The sequence below is a fragment of the Macrotis lagotis genome, chromosome 1 (assembly GCF_037893015.1).
Source record: "Macrotis lagotis isolate mMagLag1 chromosome 1, bilby.v1.9.chrom.fasta, whole genome shotgun sequence".
Classification (NCBI taxonomy): Eukaryota; Metazoa; Chordata; class Mammalia; order Peramelemorphia; family Peramelidae; genus Macrotis; species Macrotis lagotis.
This window is the reverse complement of record NC_133658.1, coordinates 436,243,818-436,264,018: the sequence shown is the minus strand read 5'-3', so window position 1 is coordinate 436,264,018 and position 20,201 is coordinate 436,243,818. Positions and strand designations below refer to the sequence as shown.

The following is a 20,201-nucleotide window of genomic DNA, read 5'->3' as shown; positions in this document are numbered from 1 at the left end:
AAGGGGGGAGGGGTCTATTAGTACTTTTTTCCTCTTCCTTTTAATCTGGTTCTGTAATTAACCCACTAAGTGACTTAGATCTGGTTACTGCATTTCTCTGGACTTCAGTTTCCCCACCAATGAGGTAGAAAGGTTGGAATTCCAGGGTCACTTCCAGTTCTAACCTTTCATCTTTCTAACATTAATTTCATATCAATTTTTATCCCATTCATTGGATCTGATATTTCTTCCCTCATAGTATGACACTATTTTTCAGGGTGTTTTTGCTTTCTTGTTTAACATTATAAATCTGCCATTATAAAAGTGCTTTGTGCTTTTTCCCTAGTGGACAGAGGATCCAAGGATATCCCTTCCTCCATGCATCTAGTTTGTTGTTTTCTGAGATGAATATTGCAGGAGGGGGAGGGGAGGTGGCCTATGAGGCACATTGGAAATTATTTACTTTCATTATGCATTCTTTTTTTTTTTATTTACTTTCATTATGGACATTGCAACTTCACTTCTGTACTAAATCATCAGAAGATGGTGTGAAGCCGAATTGTCTGTGGCTTCCTCATAAGCAAGTTTACTCAGGAAGTTGTTTTTTTGGTGTTTTTTTTGAGGGCGGGGTTGGAGCAGCAATAGAGCAATGGACTACAATCCTCTGTCCTCTACTTTTGTGTCTTTCAGTAATCAAATCACAAAAAAAATTCCCTTCCATGAGAATCAGAGATTGGCCACAGATGTTATTCATGTTGTGAAATGGGGTGAGGAATGGTTTTTCTAGCTTTTTGTTTCCTTTAACTATCACCATTTCTTAACAGGATGACCATATCAGTAGGCTACTTTGGTCTTTCACTTGACACTCCCAACTTACATGGTGATAACTACGTGAACTGCTTCCTTTCTGCTGTGATTGAAGTCCCTGCATATGTTATTGCCTGGCTGCTCTTACGGAACCTGCCCCGGCGGTATTCAATGTCATCTGCCCTTTTCCTGGGTGGCAGTGTTCTTCTCTTCATACAGCTAGTGCCCCCAGGTGAGGGCCTTGTGGGTCATGCTTTCTGTTTTCTCTGTATGCCCTTGGAGATGAATGACTCAAGGGTCAGTTCCTTCTAGTTGATCTAACCATGAGGACCATGGATATGCAGTTCAGCAGGATTCTTTGGCATTGTTTTCTCTCTAGAAGAGAAAGGAGAATTATTCCTGTTCCATTTTCCCCACCATGAGCCCTACGCTTAAATGAGCCCAATCACTGTTAAAACCCCTTTTTTTTTACAGACATTGACACTGCCTTGATTGTGGCCAACACATCTGACTCTTGGGTGAGAAATATTTCTTGGTAGAGAGAAAGGAAAGCTTACAAAGTAGGAATTATTTCCTACTATCCCTATAACCATACTGATACCACAGGCAGGAACTAAATGTCCCATATTGTCATATTCCTGACCTGTCCTATATTGAACTGTGGCATCATTTCCCAATGTTAAGAGAGCTACAAGGAATTAAGTACAAAATTAAGTACCCTTGAGCGAGTAGTCCCATATTACTGGGGCAGAGTCCTGACCTGAACCAGGTCAGGTCAGTAGTGGGGAAATCCCAACCACAGACAATTCAAGTGGCCTTCATTTACTCCTGCTAAGATCTGGCCACGATTCACTCAAAGCAAAAGAAGGTATGGTAGCAGAAATAGCTCAAAATAGAAATATTACTAAACTGGAGCTCACAGGCTCCAGAACCAGCATAAGCTACCAAGAATCTGTCAATAAATCATTTATAACAGGGACAGTGTTCAGCTATATACAAGTGCTGATGTGAGGAGGCACTCTTAAAGAACTTCAGGAATTGATAATTCTGAGGTTATTTCTGACTAAAACTAGATAAATATCCTATGGCACAGTGGGAGAAGTCTGAAGAAAATGATTTACCCCTCCAGGGAGCATCAAGCCCAGACAGTTTAAACACCCCCCCACACTAAAGTAAATCCCAATGGCTGCAGGACATGGTTCAATCTCCATATCTGAATTCCTATTCACAATAGGAATGTTTGGAAACTTGGTTCAATGACTATTAAATTTAGATCATTATAGAGCCAAATATAAGCACCACATTAAGTTAATATAGAGTCACAAATTTGGTTCTTGAGAGGACCTCTGCAATACTCTTTCACTATAGAGGCTCTTAGTTTCTTAGTGGCACTATTCTGGAGGTGGTTAGCACATGCTGACTACTTCCAATAAGGTTTCCAGGTGGATTTCACACAAGCAATGGCCTGGAATCAGGACCTTGGGCACAACTCTCCCTTTGCATTAGGAAATTATATAAATTGACAAAGAAATGGAGAAACCTTCAGACAAGGAGGAGCTGATCAGCACTTTAGAAGTGTTCAGAGTGATGTGGCAGACAGCATGTTTGTTCCAAACCTCACTGAAGGATGGTCTTCCTGCCCCTGCTTTGTCTCCCCAGACTTATACCTCTTATCGACCAGCCTGGTGATGATCGGAAAGTTTGGGATCACCTGTGCTTTTGCTATGGTGTACGTATACACAGCTGAGCTCTACCCTACAGTGGTCAGGAATATGGGTGTGGGAGCCAGTTCCATGGCATCACGACTGGGCAGCATCTTGTCTCCTTACTTTGTTTACCTCGGTGAGTCATTACAAATAGTGTGCAGCCTGGACAAAGGGATATAACAGGAGTCCTAAGCTAACATGACAGAGTTTAGCATGAGAGTTGAACATTCTGGTTTAGCTTTAGCTGACAACTATAGTCCTTGGTTCCTCTATAAAATTACTCTATAAAAAACTAAATACAGTAAAGAGTAACCACTTAGGTGGCTGATTAAATTTTGTTCAGAGACAAAAGTTGAATTCCAAGGACTCTTCCAACTCTGAAAATTTGTAATTCTACCACATGGTATTTCTGGGTGATCAAAAACTTGAAATTCATGGGTTAGTGGTAAGAAGGTACTGATTGTAGGGATGGTACTTACTTTTCTTTTTTGTTTTAATAGAATTTTATTTTTTTCCACCAATTTATGTCAAGTCAGAATCTAGCATTCATTTTTACAAGATTTTGAGTTCCACATTTTTCTCCCTTCCTCCCTGTCCCTTTTCCTAAAATAGTAAACAATTTGATATAGGTTATAAACATTATCATATAAAACATATTTCCATATTAGTCACAGTTGTGAAAAAAAATGGATCAAAAGAAAAAACCCACAAAAAAGAAAAAAGTGAAAAAGTATGCTTCAATCTGCATTCAGAGTCCATGAGTTCTTTATCTGGATGCAGATAGCATTTTCCATGAGTCCTTTGTTCTTGTCTTGGATCACTATGTTGCTGAGAAGAGCTGAGACTTCCATGACTGATCATCACACAATGCTGCTGCCACTGTATATGTTTTCCTGGTTCTGCTCATTTCATTTCCTGTCAGTTCATATAAATCTTTCCAGATTTCTATGAAATCTGCCTATTCATTATTTCTTATTGAATTATATACCATATACCTCAGCTTGTTCAGCCATTCCCCAATTGATGGGCATTCTCATTTCCAATATTTTGCCACCATGAAAAGGTTTGCCATAAATATTTTTGCACCTGTAATTCATTTTGCCATTTTTTAATATCTCTTTGGGTTATAGACTTAGTGGTATTGCTGGATCAAAGTGTATGCACAGTTTTATTGCCCTTTGGGAAAAGTTCCAAATTGCTTTCTAGAATGATTTGAATCAGTTCATAATTCCACCAACATTTATCATTTTCCTTTTTTTGTCATATTAACCAATTTTCTAGGTGTGAGTTGAAATCAGAGTTGTTTTAATTTGCATTTAAAGTGATTTAGAGCACTTCTTCATATGCTGTATGATTTCTTCATCTGAAAGCTGCTTGTTCATATTCTTGGACTATTTATCAATTGGGGAATAGCTTGTATTCTTATAAATTTGACTCAGTTCATTATATAATTGAGAAATGAGGCCTTTATCAGAGATATTTGCTTTAAAGTACTTACTTTTTAAATTAGAAAACAACCCAAGGGCTACAAAAATTCACATGAAGTTATTTATTATTTTTTTACCTCAGCTACTTCCATCTGCATTTCTCTAACAGAGGTATTCATTTGAGATCCTGATAATAAAGGAGCTATATGAAAATGTACACATTTATTAGGTTCATAGAGCTAGGAAATGTCAAAGTCAGAATGGAACTCTGCTCTCCTGACTTCAAGATCCGTGCTTTTACCACCTGGCACTTTTCTAAATTTGATGGTCTTTTTTTTTTTAGTTGTTTTTTTTTTTTTTTTACAAGGCAAGGGGGTTAAAGTGGCTTGCCCAAGGCCACATGGCTAGGTAATTATTAAGTGTCTGAGGCCGGATTTGAACTCAGGTACTCTTGACTCCAAGGCCAGTGCTCTATCCACTGCGTCACCTAGCTGCCCCTTAAATTTGATGATCTTCTTGTAGCCATTGTTGACTTTGACATAGAGAAATGTTACACCATAGCCATGTAGCATAGTCATGCTTACCCAGCAATTGTCCTTTTTTTTTTTTTTTGCAAGGCAGTAGGGTTAAGCGACTAAGGGTCTGATTTGAACTCAGGTCTCCTGACTCCAGGGTCAGTGCTCTATCCACTGCACCACCTAGCTGCCCCTCAGCAACTATTCTTGTCTTTGGACCTAGAGAATTCTGCCCTTGAGTCTTTGCAGTCCTCTGTTCACAGGCTATAGGCTACACAAGTGGAAACTCGCCTCATTTAGCATAAAGGTACATAGACAGGCTGTGACTGATCTGAGGGGCCGATCTAATCAGGCTGTTTCTGTCTATGAGCTGATGCAATGGTTGCCTTGGAATCATAACCCTGGGAAACATGCAGAAATAACACCAAGAGTTTTGACCCTGGGTAAAAGCCTTGATTAGCTGCAGTCAGTAGAGATGCCCAAGAGGCTACTCTCCTCTTTGGCTTTTACTTCATTAAGTCGATGCACTGCCTCGGGGACTGATAGGCAAGCCTGTTCTGAACACTGTGGTGTGGCAGCTGGTGAGGGGAAGTGGGGGGGGGGGGGGGAGGGAGATGGAAGTGGAGAGTATAGAGAGGGTATCCAGGCAGGTCTAGGAGCATAGCCTCAAGTCATGGTCTTTTGAAGCCAGTCCCCTCACAATCACCCATAATCATCTTCTGCATCTTACTTAGGTGCCTATGACCGCTTCCTGCCCTACATCCTCATGGGGAGCCTAACTGTACTGACAGCCATCCTCACCTTGTTCCTCCCAGAGAGCTTTGGGATCCCTCTCCCAGATACCATCGATCAGATGCTCAGGGTGAAAGGGTAAGGAAACCCCTTCTCTCAGGTCCTTGATTATTTCTTCTGGTAGCACACTTCTGGACACTTCCATTCAGATACCACAGAACTCCGAGACTGCTGTGGAGTGACTTGTATGGAGTGTCATAGGAACAATGTATTTCTTTGGAGCAACCCAAAATAAAAGTAGAAAAGCGCATTAAACTCCCCATGCAGTCTACTAGGGAAGCAAGCCCAGAGATCTCGCTATCAGTTGATAAACATTTACTCAGCAGCCTACTATGTGCCAGTCAGATTCTACTAAGCACTGAGGATATTAAAAAAAGCAAAAACAATCAAAGCATAGTCCCTGCCTTCATGGCACTCAGTGTCCAAGAGAGGTGACAACATACACGATAAATGGGAGATAGACAGAGGAGGGAAGGCACCAGAATTGAGGGGGATCCGGAGAGATTTTCTGTAGATTTCACCTGGGACTTGAAGGAAGTCAGGAGATAAATATGAGGACAGAGCAGTCCAGATGTGAGGGAGTCAGTGAAAAAGTCTAGAAATAAGTGGAAGTATGAAAAAGATAGGGATGTGGGGTGAGGGAGGTAGGGGGACAATTTAATCTTTGGTGTGTTAAACACTGCAGGTGTTCCCAGCATATATCCACAATATTGCCCAACACTGTCTCTATATTCACAGAAATAAGAGCTTTAGTTGCAAACAATGGAAATGTTTTTTTTTTCCTTTTCCCATGGTGAAGTCCTACCCCTTTTAAAAATACTTCCTAATATATTTTTAATGTTTTGATTAGAATAGATATATCTCTGATAAAGGCTGGCTTTACACAATTCTTACTAAATTGCATTTTGCTATTATTTTTTATAGAATAAAATACAGACAGACTCCCAACAGCAACAGCAGTGACACAAGGACCTTTAAAGAAGGTGAAGAGAGACACACAGTCCTTAAAACCACAGCCTTTTAGGGAAGCTTATAGTCAATAAGAGGCTGATGAAGACTTTTCTACAAGGGCTTATGAGAACACTAAGTATCATGGGGTGTTAAACATACTGATATTTATTACATGGAACCCATTCCTCCCTTATTTGTTGAACAGGCACATAGACGCTATTCTTAGAGAAATAAAAACCAGGTTGCTTTCAATTTTAGAATGGAATTGGCTTCTCATAAGAAGTTAAATAACTACTAAGATTAATGAATAGTGGGTATGGGAGTAATATACTAAATTTACAGAGTAATCTGAGATTCTCTGAAAAAGGCCACTAATAAAATTGGACTTTATTTTTCTTCCTTCCTTCACTTGCTGGGGGAATGGCAATTTTGCTTGTCTTGTTTTCCTGTGTTCCCGAGGAATGTTTAACCAGACATTTCCCTAGGGCTGAAGAAAGGGCAGGGGCTGAAAAAACCTAGATGTAGTTAGGGTGGAAATAACTTTTGTTACGTAGAATGTCAGAATCCATGCAGTAATTTGCTAACAGATTTTCTCTAATCATTCATAGCAGCTAATGGGTGATCAAAGGGTTGGAACTGTCCAAGGCCACATAAAAAATAAAATATCACAACTTTGTACCTCTTCTATTGTTAGATGTCAAACTTCAGTGTTTCTCCAAGATCATGGATTGTTGTTATTTTCCTAGTAGTTTAAAGGGAACATAGGATTGGGTTATATGTGGGGGAGGCTATAGAGAGAAAATAATTTAGTATCTGTTTTCTCAAAACCTTGAGATTTTTCCATCAGTGTGGAAGAGAGGTACTTTCTCTTTAAATCATTTGCCCTTCAAATTATATTTGGAAAAGGAGGCTAACTGGCCCCTAAGTTTTTGTCATCTGTGCCCAGCTGCAAGTAAACCAGATGTGAGTAAATATTTGCTAGGAGCCAGTGCTACTAGCACTTGTGTAGATGCCAAAAGTGACGACATGGGTGCTTTCCTTTTCTGATCTCTATCATGGAAAAAATGAATAAGACTATGGATGTGAATTTCTCCTGTTAGATTGTGGGTGTATGTATATCTCCTCATCCAAGTAACAGAGGTATGTACTTAAGTCATGTGACAGACATAGCTGAAACTTGTTGGGGGGTGAAGAAGGTAGTAAGTTTTATTTGCCTTCTTTTCCCCCCTTGTTTTTCTTGCCACGGTACTACTAAAGTATTTTCTTCACCTGGTCAAAAAAATGTATTTTGTGTGTGGAAACTACTGTGATATCTTAGGGATATGAAAAAAAACTTTAATAAATAATTTTTTAAAAAAATAACACAACCCTTTACTTCTATTAAAGCAGCTGACATATTTATCACCCTTCTACTCGGTTTATAAATATATAAAGTCAGCCTGGCTGATTTGATGACTAAGGTAAATGGATTAGATCTTCTTGTAGGTCAAACAACCTCACTCTAGTCATCAGCCATAAATTGGTACCCTAACCCACCATCAACTCTGCTTACCCAACTCAAACTTCTCTCACAGACTGACTGACCTTTCCATCACCCAGCCCACAGCTGGGTACCACATCAGAGAAAACTAGCTCAGACAGAGTGCCAAGGTCAGTGTTACCCATCCTCACCCACTGGAGAAATCACTCACCAGGCATGGAACTCCATTTTATCAACTGGAAAAAGTACAAACTCCTGAGCACTGTATCACAAACTCACTTTTACCTACTTTTCAAACTTTACATGCAGGACTGTTGTACCCCAAACAACATGGATACTACTGTTCCCCAATCTCACCCTTTCTTCTCATTCTTCCATGCAGTCACTTAGATTATCTCCTAATTCAAAGTGATGATTGCTCTTCACTTCTTGATCTCAAATTCTATTATAAAGTAGCTATCATCAAAACAATCTGGTGCTGGTTAAAAAATAGAAAAGAAAGAGAAGAAAAAAGTACAAAAACAACTAAAACCCTCAGTGTTCAATAAACCCAATGTAAATACTTGGGAGAAAACTTCTCATGTGACAATAACTACTAGAACAAATGAGAAACCTTGGCAGAAATTAAGTTTGGATCAATATTTTATACCATATATCATAATAAATTCAAAGTGCCACTTAAATATTGAAAACCATTCCCTGATTGACAGAAGGAAATAAAAAGGGAGTAAAGCTTTTATTAATCAGGTACTGTGCCAAGTGCTTTTCCAGTATTATTTAGTCCTCTCAACCTGTTACTATTACTACCCCCACTTTACAGTTGAGGAAACTAAAGACTTTTCTAAAGTCATACAGCTATTCACAGCAGAGAGAGCTGAATTTGAAGATATATAATATAGTATAAAAATGGAGTCAAATGGCTAAAAGGGAAATGTAATGGGAGAAAGGAGAAGGAGAGGTGGAATAGGTGAAGATATTTCACATGATAAGATTTTTTTTTAATTACAATGAGCTATTGCAATGATATGGAAGGGGGGGGAAGGCAAGGGAGAATGAGGGAACCTTCGCTCTCATCAAAGGTGGCTAGGAGAGGAAACAGAATATATATACTCAATGGGGTATAGACATCTGGAGTAAGAAGGAAAGAAGGGGGATGGGGGAAGGGGGTGGTGTGAGTGATGGAGGAGAGGATGGACTGTGGGGGGAGAGTGGTCAGATATAACACATTTTCTTTTCTACTTCTTGCAAGGGGCTGGGATTGGATGGCCTGTCCGGGACCATAGGGCTGGGTAGATGCTGGGCCTAAGGGGTAGTATGCGGGCTCAGGGCCTTTTGGCCCCAGGGCCAGGGATCTGTGTGCTGCGCCACTCAGCTACCCTACAGCACATTTAAGAAGAGGAACAGAGTGAAAGGAGAGAGAAAATATAGTATATGGTAGTGGGGAAGCACAAATGGAGTTGCGATCAGTAATGGCAACGGTGGAAAAATATCTAAGTAGCTTTTGTGATGGACTTATCATGAATAATGTGATCCACCTGCAACAGAGCTGGAGCTGTTGGAACACAGACTGAAGCACATTTTATTATTATTATTATTATTATTATTATTATTATTATTTGGGGGTGCAGGGCAGATGGGGCTGGGTGGTTTGCCTGGGGCCGCACAACTGGGTGATTTCTGGGTGCCTGGGGCTGAATTTGGGCTCGGGTGCCCCTGGCTCCAGGGCCAGTGCTCTGTCCACTTCACCACCTGGCTATACTTTATTATTATTATCATTATTAATTATTATTATCATCATCATCATCATTTTTTTATTTTAATTTTTTTCTCTTTAGAGCTCATGTGGGTCTATATTTTTTTGGGGGAGGGGGTATTATGTTTACTCTTAAACAAGAATATTTTACTAATGTATAAAAAACATCATTTGTACAAAAATAGGAATAAATAAATAAATTTAAAAAAAATAAAGTCATACAGCTATTAAGTGTCTGAAGTCAGATGTGAACTAGGTCTTAACTACTGTATCCAATGCCAGGGCTACCTATCTAGAAAACAACTAAAGGAGAGGAATAGGGAGTTCTCAAAAGAATCACCAACTATTAACAACCATATTAAAGATTGCTCCAAACCACTTAAAAAGGCACTGAAATAACTGAGTTTGCACCTTACATCAAATTGGTAAAGATAAGAAAAAATGGAAATAATATTATATAGGAAAACAGGCATATTAGGGAAGGTATAAATTGGTCCAACTATATTGGAAAATAATATACAACCAAAAATAAGGACTAAAATGTCCATATACTTTAACTGAGAGATCTCACAGCTAAGCATATATTCCAAGCATATACATACATACATACATACTCTCAGAGACAAAAAGAAGAGCCCTATATACACCACATTTTTAGATTCATTTTCTCTTAGGATGGCAAAAAAAATGGAAACAAAGTAAAGGACCATTCATGATTAAACAAATTGGTACGTGAATATTACTGTGCTGTAAATGTTGATTCATATGAAGAATTTGAGGAAGCAGAAACATAAAACAATATTTACAATGATGCAAATATATAAATGGAAAGAGCTATGCAAATACTTATAGGTCAAATGACCAAGACAGTGAACCAAATACTTTTCTCAGTCCTCATTAACTCTTAAAAAAAAATTCCTAAAGAATACTTAGGTACCTCAAGGAGGACTGACAGCTGAATCAAGTTATCAAAAAAAAGTGAGAGGTTGGGGCAATTAGGTCATGAGTTAGAGGACCTCAGACACTTAACAATTACCTAGCTGTGTGACCTTGGACAGGTCACTTAACCCCCTTGCCTTACCAAAAAAAAAAGTGAGAGCTCCCATATGGTAAAATCTTTATAAATTAATATCAAAATGATAACTTCAATGCTGCTCCTCCACCAGACTCCATTCTTAGCAGACATAGACACAGATCCATATGTTTGTGACAGGGGTCCAGGGCATAAACCCCTGCAGCTGTAGAGTTCCTTTAATACACCTCACCTCCTACTTGGCCTCCCATCTCTGGGACAAGTAGTACCTAAGGGAACACAAATGCTGCCCCTCTGCCTAGAGACCCCAAGGCTTAAGAGATTATTCCAACTTTCTGAGACCCTAAAAAAAGGGGACAGAGACTTTATTCAGCCAAGACATAGAATGAAAAGATAAGAGTTAAGAGGGGAAACTAGAACAGAGGAAGAACATAAGTGACTGTGAAGCTGAAGGAAAAGAGCCTGAAACCACTGGGGCCCATAAGGTGATCTCAGAGGTGACAAGAAAGAAGAAGAAAGATCAATGAAACCCAAATCCTCTAACAGTAGAGGGCTGAGGTCTGCAACAAAGGAGGAATCAGGAAAAAAGGTTGAAACATCAAAGATTTCTAGAGGAAGAAAACAAAAAACATTCAGAATACAAACAGGTAAATCTTCAAAGAGCCCTAAAATGAGAAGAAAGGATGAGTATTATTAACCCTCAATAAAATTACAAAGTTCTCTTAACATTTTATGTGATAATGGAAAGTGAACCAGTTCCCAAGGAAATACAGACTTCTGTAGAATCCCAAGAGAACTTAAGACTGCAACAAGAAATTTCAAAATGATGCCAATGGGAAGCAAAATCTGTAAGAGAATAATTAATAATGAATGTATGTCAGAAGTTAGATTTTGCAGACATGGGAGGTCCACAAGTGCTTCACTTTGTGCATGCAATGTCTTGATCAATTATGTTTGGTTTTTCTTTTTTTTCTTTTTTGTCTTTAAAAATATTATTATTTGAAGGATGTCTATGTGGCGCAGTGGATAGAGCACTGGCCCTGGAGTCAGGTGTACCTGAGTTCAAATTCGACCTCAGACACTTAATAAATTACCTGGCTGTGTAGCCTTGGACAAGCACTTAACCCCATTGCCTTCCAATATATCTATATCTATCTATCTATCTATATATATATATTTATGTATATATATATATATATATTATTTATTATTTGAGAAAACACTCTGGGAAGGGCCAGGGGAGGCATGGTGGGGCAAACTATAGTGAGATAGAAACATTAATAAAAATTTATTTTAAAAAAATTAAAGAAATTATAGGTCTCAATGAAATAATGAAAAAGTAAATAAGCGAACTAGAAAAATTTTGAATCCATTTTAGAGATTTCAAAAGATAGAATAACAGATTTGAAAAATAAAATTACTAAAGTGAAGGAAAATCTGGCTGAAAAGAAAATGGTAACAACATTAAAAGAACTCACAATTCCTATAAGCAATTGACCTCAAAGACAGGATACACAGATAATTTAAGAAGAATGTGACAAATCAAAAAAAGTTGAACACATAATTCAGGAAATAACACAAGAAAACTGCCTAGAATCTCTGACTATAGTAAATAGGCATTGATTCTCAAATAATCAAATAGATCACTCCAGGAAAAAGGGGGGGGGGAGTATACACCTAAAATTCCATTGTGGTTAAATTTAGCAGCTCTAATGACCATCAACAAATGATGCAAGCAGTCAGAAGAAAGATCTTCAAATATAAAAGGAAGAAAATTCAAATAATACAAGAGAATTCTACATTGGCTCAAAACCACAGAAAGAAATGGAATCATCAGAAAAGCAAGAGTTCAAGCTATAATCCAAAATGACAAAGTCTACAGACTTGAGCTGAATGAAAAAAAGAAAAAGAAAAAAAAAGATGGCCATTCAAGAAGAACTTGAGGCATTCTGGAAAGAAAAAATAAAAAGACAGGAAGAGGACATTTGATTTATCCCAAGAAAAACAAGAAAAAGTAAATAAGTGTAATTATCAAAGAAAGACTAAATAGCAAAGTAATGAAATTAATTACCAATGCTTAGAGGTTATTATTTTTTAAAAAGAGAAATAAAAGAAAGGCTGACCTACAGGGTTAAAAGATTGGGGTGGGGGGAACTCACCAAAAGATTCTTTTTAAAGTACAGAAGGCAACAAAGATATAAAGGAATTGGGGGGGAAAGAAAAGAAACAAAGGTGTCAGAGAAGAACTGAAATAACATGGATTCCACCCAACAAACCACATGCAGGTGGAATAAGGTATTTTGTGGGACAAAACTGCAATGTGGTAGGATGCATTGAAGGAAAAGGAGGAGCAGAAGTAAAGAAGGAAATATGTAATGTACTCTTATCTAGTCCATAGGTGAACAGTGAAGTAATGATGGCTTATAGTTTCACAGCAAGAAGAGAGATAGATTTGAAAAGGGGAAGAAACAAAACCATCGAAATTGGTAGAATGAAGGGAGAATTGGTAGAAAGGAGGAGAGTTCTCACTGAAGAGCATTCCTTGGGGAAGAGATTTTCTCTTAGGATAGGAAATGGGGACTTTCAAATGGGTTTTATATTGGGGGGGGGATGCCTTCTCTGAAAGAGTATTTTATTTCCATGATGAACATCCTGCCCCTAGGAGAAGAAAATTTCAAGATCCCAGGGCAAGGGGCATACACCCGGGGGCAGGAGGGCAGGCATAGACCCAGGGTCATCTCTACACCATCATTACATGACTAATATGAAGGAGAATGATCATGAGGAGTCTAGTGGTAGAGTTATTTTGCACAGTTTAGAACAGAGGGAAATTCCTACCAGGCAGCACTGCATGTAATCACTTTATTTCCCTCATCAGTTGATATTTTTAAGAGTGAAGCACAATGGGGAGGCTAGGTGGCCCAGTGGATAGAGCAATGGCCCTGGAGTCAGGAGTACCTGAGTTCAAATTGGGCTTCAGACACTTAATAATTACCTAGCTGTGTGGTCTTGGGCAAACCACGTAATCCCATTGCCTTGAAAAAAAGAAAAAAAAACTAAAAAGACAAATAAAGAAAAAACCTAAAAAGAAAAAGAAAAAAAGAGTGAAGCACAAGAGGAAAAAAATACAAGAGTTCAAGGTCTATAAAGGTAATTAAACAGAAACTAATTAGATGATGGGGCTCAAACTCAGTACTTTAGAAGTCCTAATTCAATGAGAAATATTGAAAGATTTTTAATATTTTAATTTTAATTACTTTAATATTTAATATTTTAAAAATATTTAAAGAAAAATAAACAGGAGTCTAAAGACCAAGAATTGAAGAATAAATTTTAGAACATATGAAAAGGAAAAGAAATGTTTCTTAGAAAAAAAAGCAAAGAAAAAATTAATTGATTAGAAAATTAAGATTAAAGAGAAACTTGTGCTTCAAGAAATAATGAGGCAATGATGGGAGAAACATCATCAGTTAGAGGAAAAATAAGCAAGTAAAATAAATTTACAATTCCCTGCTAAGAGGTACCAAGGCAGCTATTTGTGGTCTAGCAGACTGGTTAGAGCAGGCAGTGGAAGAAGGGAGAAGAAATTAAAATCTCCAGAATTCAAAATGTCTGGAGCAGCCCAAAAGACATCTGCAACAGTAAAAGAGCAGCCTGTCCCAACAGGCTGTGATTCCAGAGTCCTCCAGCAACTCCAGTCTCTCACTTCCAGCCTGTGCCCCCCTCCAGTTTTGCAGCAGCTCCCCTTCTCTTCAAGGGGGCTTATCTTCTTCCTCTTTCTGATAATCACCTAACATAGGAGGGGCACAGTCACAATAATATATATGTATGTGTGTGTGTATGTGTGTTTGTGTGTGTGTGTGTGTGTGTGTGTGTATAGTATTCTAAGAAGGGGGTCCATAGGTTTCACAAGACTGCCCAAAGGGTCCATGATACATATAAAAAATTAGGAACCCCTGCATAAGGTAAAATTATGTATGTCTTTTCTTATGACATTCCTAAATGTTTCAATTCATCCCTGAATGTGTTGAAGGAATTATAGATGTTTTGTGATAAACTAAAACAAATCAGTCTTTATGGATTCCTTCCCTTCCCTTTTTTTCCCTTGCCTTCCCTTTCCTCTCTCTCTTTTTTCTTTTTTTTAAATCAATAATAATTATCCTTTCCCATCAAAATACTTTTTTGCTAGTAAACAAAAAGAGAGGAAAAAGAGAGAAATCAAATAGTAAAGGAAATTCTTCCATAGGTCATATTTTTAAAAAAAAATGAATGTCTCATTCTATAAGTGAGTCCATGAAATCTACTTTTCTAATGCTGTAATGGAATCCTTTTCATATACTCCATGGACAAATTGGTCTTCTTACTGGTAGTCATACACAACATTTCATTTTCTTTTTTCTTTTTTTTTGGGGGGGGGGTGGCAAGATGATGGTGTTAAGTGACTTGCCCAAGGTCACACAGGTAATTATTTAATGTCGGAGTTTGGATTTGAACTCAGGTCATCCTGCTACTAAGTCAGTGCTCTATCCATTGTGCCACCTAGCTATCCTGAACATTTCATTTTCTATCTGTATTTTTATATGATTTTGCTACTAGCACATTTGGACTTATGAAGAAATTGTGAACTCTTTGGAAGCTTCATTAGTATAGATGGAGTTGTACCCTCTGGGGATGGATTTTATGTTTTGTTTCCTTATTGAGAAAAACCGAATCCTTATATGTTCTCAAAAAATTTAAAAATACATATTATAAACATCCAATAAATATCACATCTGAATCAGTCACAATTAGATGGAACAAATTCCAAGTTCCGGGCAAAGCTCCCTAGAGGATGGAGGAAGGGAAGGCTGGGAGGGGTCCACCAGACAAGGAAACAATAGGCCAACAATAGGGAAAGTAGGTTGCCTTCCAACAGCTTATGAAATGTGGAGACGACTTGCCAGCTCAGCCTGCTATCCATTTCTAGTGATTCATAATGGGGCAAGCCAAAAGAAAGCTTAGAATGCATAGCTATAGAGTGTGAGGTCCTTGACAAGAAATAGAAGACTCTAAAGGCACAGATAGTAATTTCAAGACAGATTTCTTTTGAAGAAAATGCTTTAGAAGAGAAAGGCATACCTGAGAAGCAAACATTTAACTCAGGACTTCTGCGAATTGAATTTGGCTTGTTGCATTATAGCTTAAAGCAAAGGATTAACAATTTGATCCATATCCAGGAATGGAATGGCAAACTATATTCGACTCAGTCTTACAAAAATTATCAAGACTTTTAAATCAAAATAGGAAAGGTGAAAGAGAAAACTCTCCATGGGTATCAAACCCCATTAAATTCCATAGAGAGAGATGAAGCCACAATGGCAGGAACTCACTTCAACTCTCCCAAATGCACTTCCAAACAACTATAAAATAACTCCTCAAAACAAATCCTGGAGGTGCAGAACCCACAAAATAATGGGGTTAAACAAATTTCTAGCCCAAGACAACTTAGAAGGACATCAGGAAAGGTCTGACTCACTGAAGTAAAGAGACAGCAGCACAATCCAGTGCAGGTGGTGTTCAGGTAAGCTGAATCCAGTGCTGACTGAGGTCACTAGACCTGGGACAGGTCAACAGGGAGGCCAGGGACCCCCAGGGCAAGAAGCTTGGGACAGTTGCTATGCCACCCCAGGAACAAAGTCCAAATTTAATATGAAGTTAAAAGTCACAAAATAGATGAGAAAAAACGAGCAAAAAACAAAAAAATAAACTGACCATAGAAGTTACTACAATGATAAGGATGATCAAAACGCATATTCAGAAGAGGACATTGTGAAAACAGCTATATATGAAACCTCAAAGAAAAGATGTGAATTGTTCTCAAGCCCCAAAAGAACTCCTGGAAGAGTTCAAAAAATATTTTAAAAATCAAATAGGAGAGTCAGAAAAAAACATGGGGAAAAGAAATGAGGGTGATGCAAGAGAATCATGTAAAAAGAGTCAAAGCACAAAAAAATGGGAAAAGATATACAAAAATCAAATGAAGGAAAAAACTCCTTAAAAAGTAGAATTGTCGAATGGAAAAGAAAGAACCAAAAAAAATGCACTAAAGAAAATGACTCCTTAAAAATTCAAATAAGCAAGAGAAAGCTAATCACTTCGTGTGACATCAAACTCAACAGAATGAAAAAGGAGGGGGGGGAAGCTGAAATTTCTCTTTGAAAAAACAACTGACCTGGAAAATAGATTAAGAAGAGATAATTTAAGAATTGCTGGGGGCGGCCTAGGTGGTGCAGTCAGGGGCAGCTAGGTGACACAGTGGATAGAGCACCAGCCCTGGAGTCAGGAGTATCTGAGTTCAAATCCAGCCTCAGACACTTAATAATTACCTAGCTGTGTGACCTTGGGCAAACCACTTAACTCTATTTGCCTTGCAAGAACCTTAAAAAAAAAAGAATTACTGAACTACCTAAAAATCAGCCCATACCTATCATACGGCTTAATAGAACAGAAAAGGAAAATGATAAATGTTGGAAAGGGAAATAGGAAAATGGGGACACTAATGCACATGTTGGTAGAGTTGTGAGCCTATTTAACCCTTCTGAAGAACAGTTCAGAACTACGGCCAAAAAGCCTTTGATACAGTAATACCATACTAAATCTGTATTGCAAAGAGATTTTTTAAAAGGTTGGGAAGGGAGGACTTATCTGTACAAAAATATTTATAGCAGCTTTTTGTAATGGCAAAGAATTGTGAATTGAAGGAATGTCCATCAATTGGAGAATGGTTGAACAATAGTAATATACCACAACTGTAATGGAATGCTATGGTGCTATAAGAAATGACAAGTTGGGGCAGCTAGGTGGCGCAGTGGATAGAGCACCAGCCTTGGAGTCAGGAGTACCTGGGTTCAAATGCAGCCTCAGACAACTTAATAATTACCTAGCTGTGTGGCCTTGGGCAAGCCACTTAACCCCATTTGCCTTGCAAAAACCTAAGGAAAAAAAAAAAAGAAATGACAAGCATGATTTCAGGAAAAACTGAGATAAATGATGCAAAGTGAAATGAATAGAACAAGGAGAACATTGTACTCAGGATCAGCAATATTGTACAATGATCAACTAGGAATGACGGCTATTCTCAGGAATGCAATGATCCAAGATAATTTGAAAGGCTTTATGATGAAAAATGTCATGCACCTCAAGAGAAAAACTGATAAGAGTCTGAATACAGATTCAAGCACACTATTTTTCACTTTTTTTCTTGGTCTGCGTTTTCTTTTACAACATGAATAATATGGAAATGTCTTGCATGATTGCTCATATGCATCCTATATCAAGTTGCTTACTGTCTCAAAGAGCAGGGAGGGAAGGGAGGAAGGGAGAAAATTTGGAGCTCAAATTTTTTAAAAAGAATGTTTAAAATTGTTTTTACACATAATTGGGAATAAAAAATAAAATACTATTTAAAAAATAAATGCCATAAATAATAGCTAAAATACAACAGAATAGCAGTAGAGATATCCAGTAATTCATAGGAAAAAAAAATACAAGATAGGAACCAGCAATAAAAGCCAGGTCTTCAGATACTTATACATAAACAAGGAGATATTTACATAATGAGTAAAATTAGAACTTGTAGAAATAACCTGAAACTTAGTGGGATGTGATTTTTGCTTAGACCACTTGCCCACAGTCAATATATTCAAGGAAGGATTTGAACCCAGGTCTTCATGATCAACTCTTTATCCATTATTCCATGCTGCCTCTCTGTGGCTTTATTATTTCTATATTTTTTTTAAATTTCAACATATCTATTTCTATAATATTTAAGATTTCCTTTTTGTGTATATTTTGGGTTTGTTTAGTTTTTTGCTTTCTCAGCACATTCAATTTATTGACTTTTCTACTTTGATTACTGTTTTCAATGATATGTATTTTGCTTTTTTTTCAATTCCTTAAACTGCATTCCAGAAATTTTGGTATTTTATCTTTTTTCATGGTTATTGTTTTTACTTGTTTGTTGAGCCACTCATTAATTGGAATTTCATTATTAAGTCTCCCTTTAGGTCTATGTCTTTCGCTTATAATCCCCAAATTATTTTTGTTACATTATACTCTATACCCAAATATCTCATGCTTTTCCATTGGCTATTCCTCACACTTAAAATATTCTCCCTCCTCATCTCCACCTTTTGATTTCCCTGGCTAAAATTTCACCTTGTGATATGTAAAGGCAATTTACAGATGAGAAAATCAAAGCAATCCACAGCCATATGAAAAATTGCTCTAATTGCTTATTAGAGAAATGCAAATTAAAGTATCTCTGAGGTACCAGCTCACACCACTCAGATTGGCCAATATGACCAGAAAGGACAAAGATCAATGTTGGAAGGGATGTGGGAAATCTGGGACACTAATACATTGGTTGGTGGATCTGTGAACTCATCCAACCTTTCAGGAGAGCAATTTGGAATTACGGCCAAAGGGCAACAAAAATGTGCATACCCTTTGATCCAGAAATACCACTACTGGGTTTATACCCTGAAGAGATGATGAAAAAAAGGGTAAAAACATCACGTGTACAAAAATATTCATAGCAGTCCTATTTGTGGTGGCAAAGAATTGGAAACTGAGTGAACGTACATCAATTGGGGAATGGCTTAATAAACTGTGGTATATGTATGTGATGGAACATTATTGTTCTATTAGTAACTAGATGGGATGAGAATTCAGAGAAGTGTGGAAGGATCTGCATGAGCTGATGCTGAGCTAAATGAGTAGAACCACCCTAACAGCAACATGGGAGTGATGATCAACCTTAATGGACTTGCTCATTCCCTCATTGCAAGAATCAGGCACAATTTTGGGGTATCTGTGATGGAGAATACCATTTGTATCCAGAGAAAGAATTGTGGAGTTTGAACAAAGTCCAAAGACTATTACCTTTAATTAAAAAAAACAGTTATCTTATTATGTAATTTTGCTATCTTTTATACTTTATTTTTCTTCCTTAAGGATATGATTTCTCTCTCATCACATTCAACTTAAATCAATGGAAATAATATAAAGACTATGGAAACAATGTAAAGACTAACAGACTGCCTTCTGTGGGGGTGGGGGAGGGAAGCAAGATTGGAGGAAAATTGTAAAATTCAAAATAAACAAAATCTCACCTTATAAAAGGAAGCTTTACCCAATCTCTCTTAATTCTGGTTCCTTCCCTCTGTTAATTGAGTCCTATCTACCCTGTATATAACTTGTGGTGCAAAGTTGTTACAATGTTGTCTCCTCATGTAGATTGTGAGTCCTCAAGGCCAGAGGCTGTCTTTTGTCTTTCTTTGTACCTCCAGTGCTTGGCAACTATTAGGTACATAATCAATGCTTAATGACTGAGTGACTATAATTATGTATGATGTTTCTATTTTTTAATATTTATTTGCAGTTTCTCTAATGAATGGTTGATTTTTGTATGCCATGTAGTGCTGAGAAATAAAATTTTTAGTTCTCATTCAAAAGGCTTCATAGATATTTTAGTTTTAAACTCTCCAAGAGTTTGTTTAGTTCTTTAATTTCCTATTTGTCTTTGTCAGTTTTTGTCTATCTCTGCAAGAATATTTAAACCTACTATTTTTGTTTTGCTATTTGTGTCTTTTTTGCAAATTAACTAATTTTTCATTTATGAATTTAAATGTTATGCAATTGTACGTTTATATTGATATTGGTTTGTTGTTTATAGTTCCTTTAAGAATGATGCAAATTGTTTATTGATGTCCTGAATT

The 20,201-nt window shown here is 37.4% G+C and overlaps 1 protein-coding gene and 1 long non-coding RNA gene across 4 annotated transcripts in view; one reads left to right on the top strand and one right to left on the bottom strand.

The window, feature by feature from the left end:
- The window catches only part of LOC141506461 (organic cation/carnitine transporter 2-like), a 59,511-nt gene extending 50,741 nt beyond the window's left edge, over positions 1-8,770 (top strand). The window contains exons 7-10 of the mRNA XM_074213273.1: positions 804-1,018; positions 2,446-2,628; positions 5,169-5,304; positions 6,151-8,770. Coding sequence (XP_074069374.1) covers positions 804-1,018; positions 2,446-2,628; positions 5,169-5,304; positions 6,151-6,250 — 634 coding nt within the window. The 3' untranslated portion in view covers positions 6,251-8,770. The remainder of the gene's footprint in view (positions 1-803; positions 1,019-2,445; positions 2,629-5,168; positions 5,305-6,150) is intronic.
- Positions 1-20,201, bottom strand: part of LOC141506464 (uncharacterized) — a 247,160-nt gene that overhangs the window by 15,134 nt on the left and 211,825 nt on the right. The window lies entirely within an intron of this gene.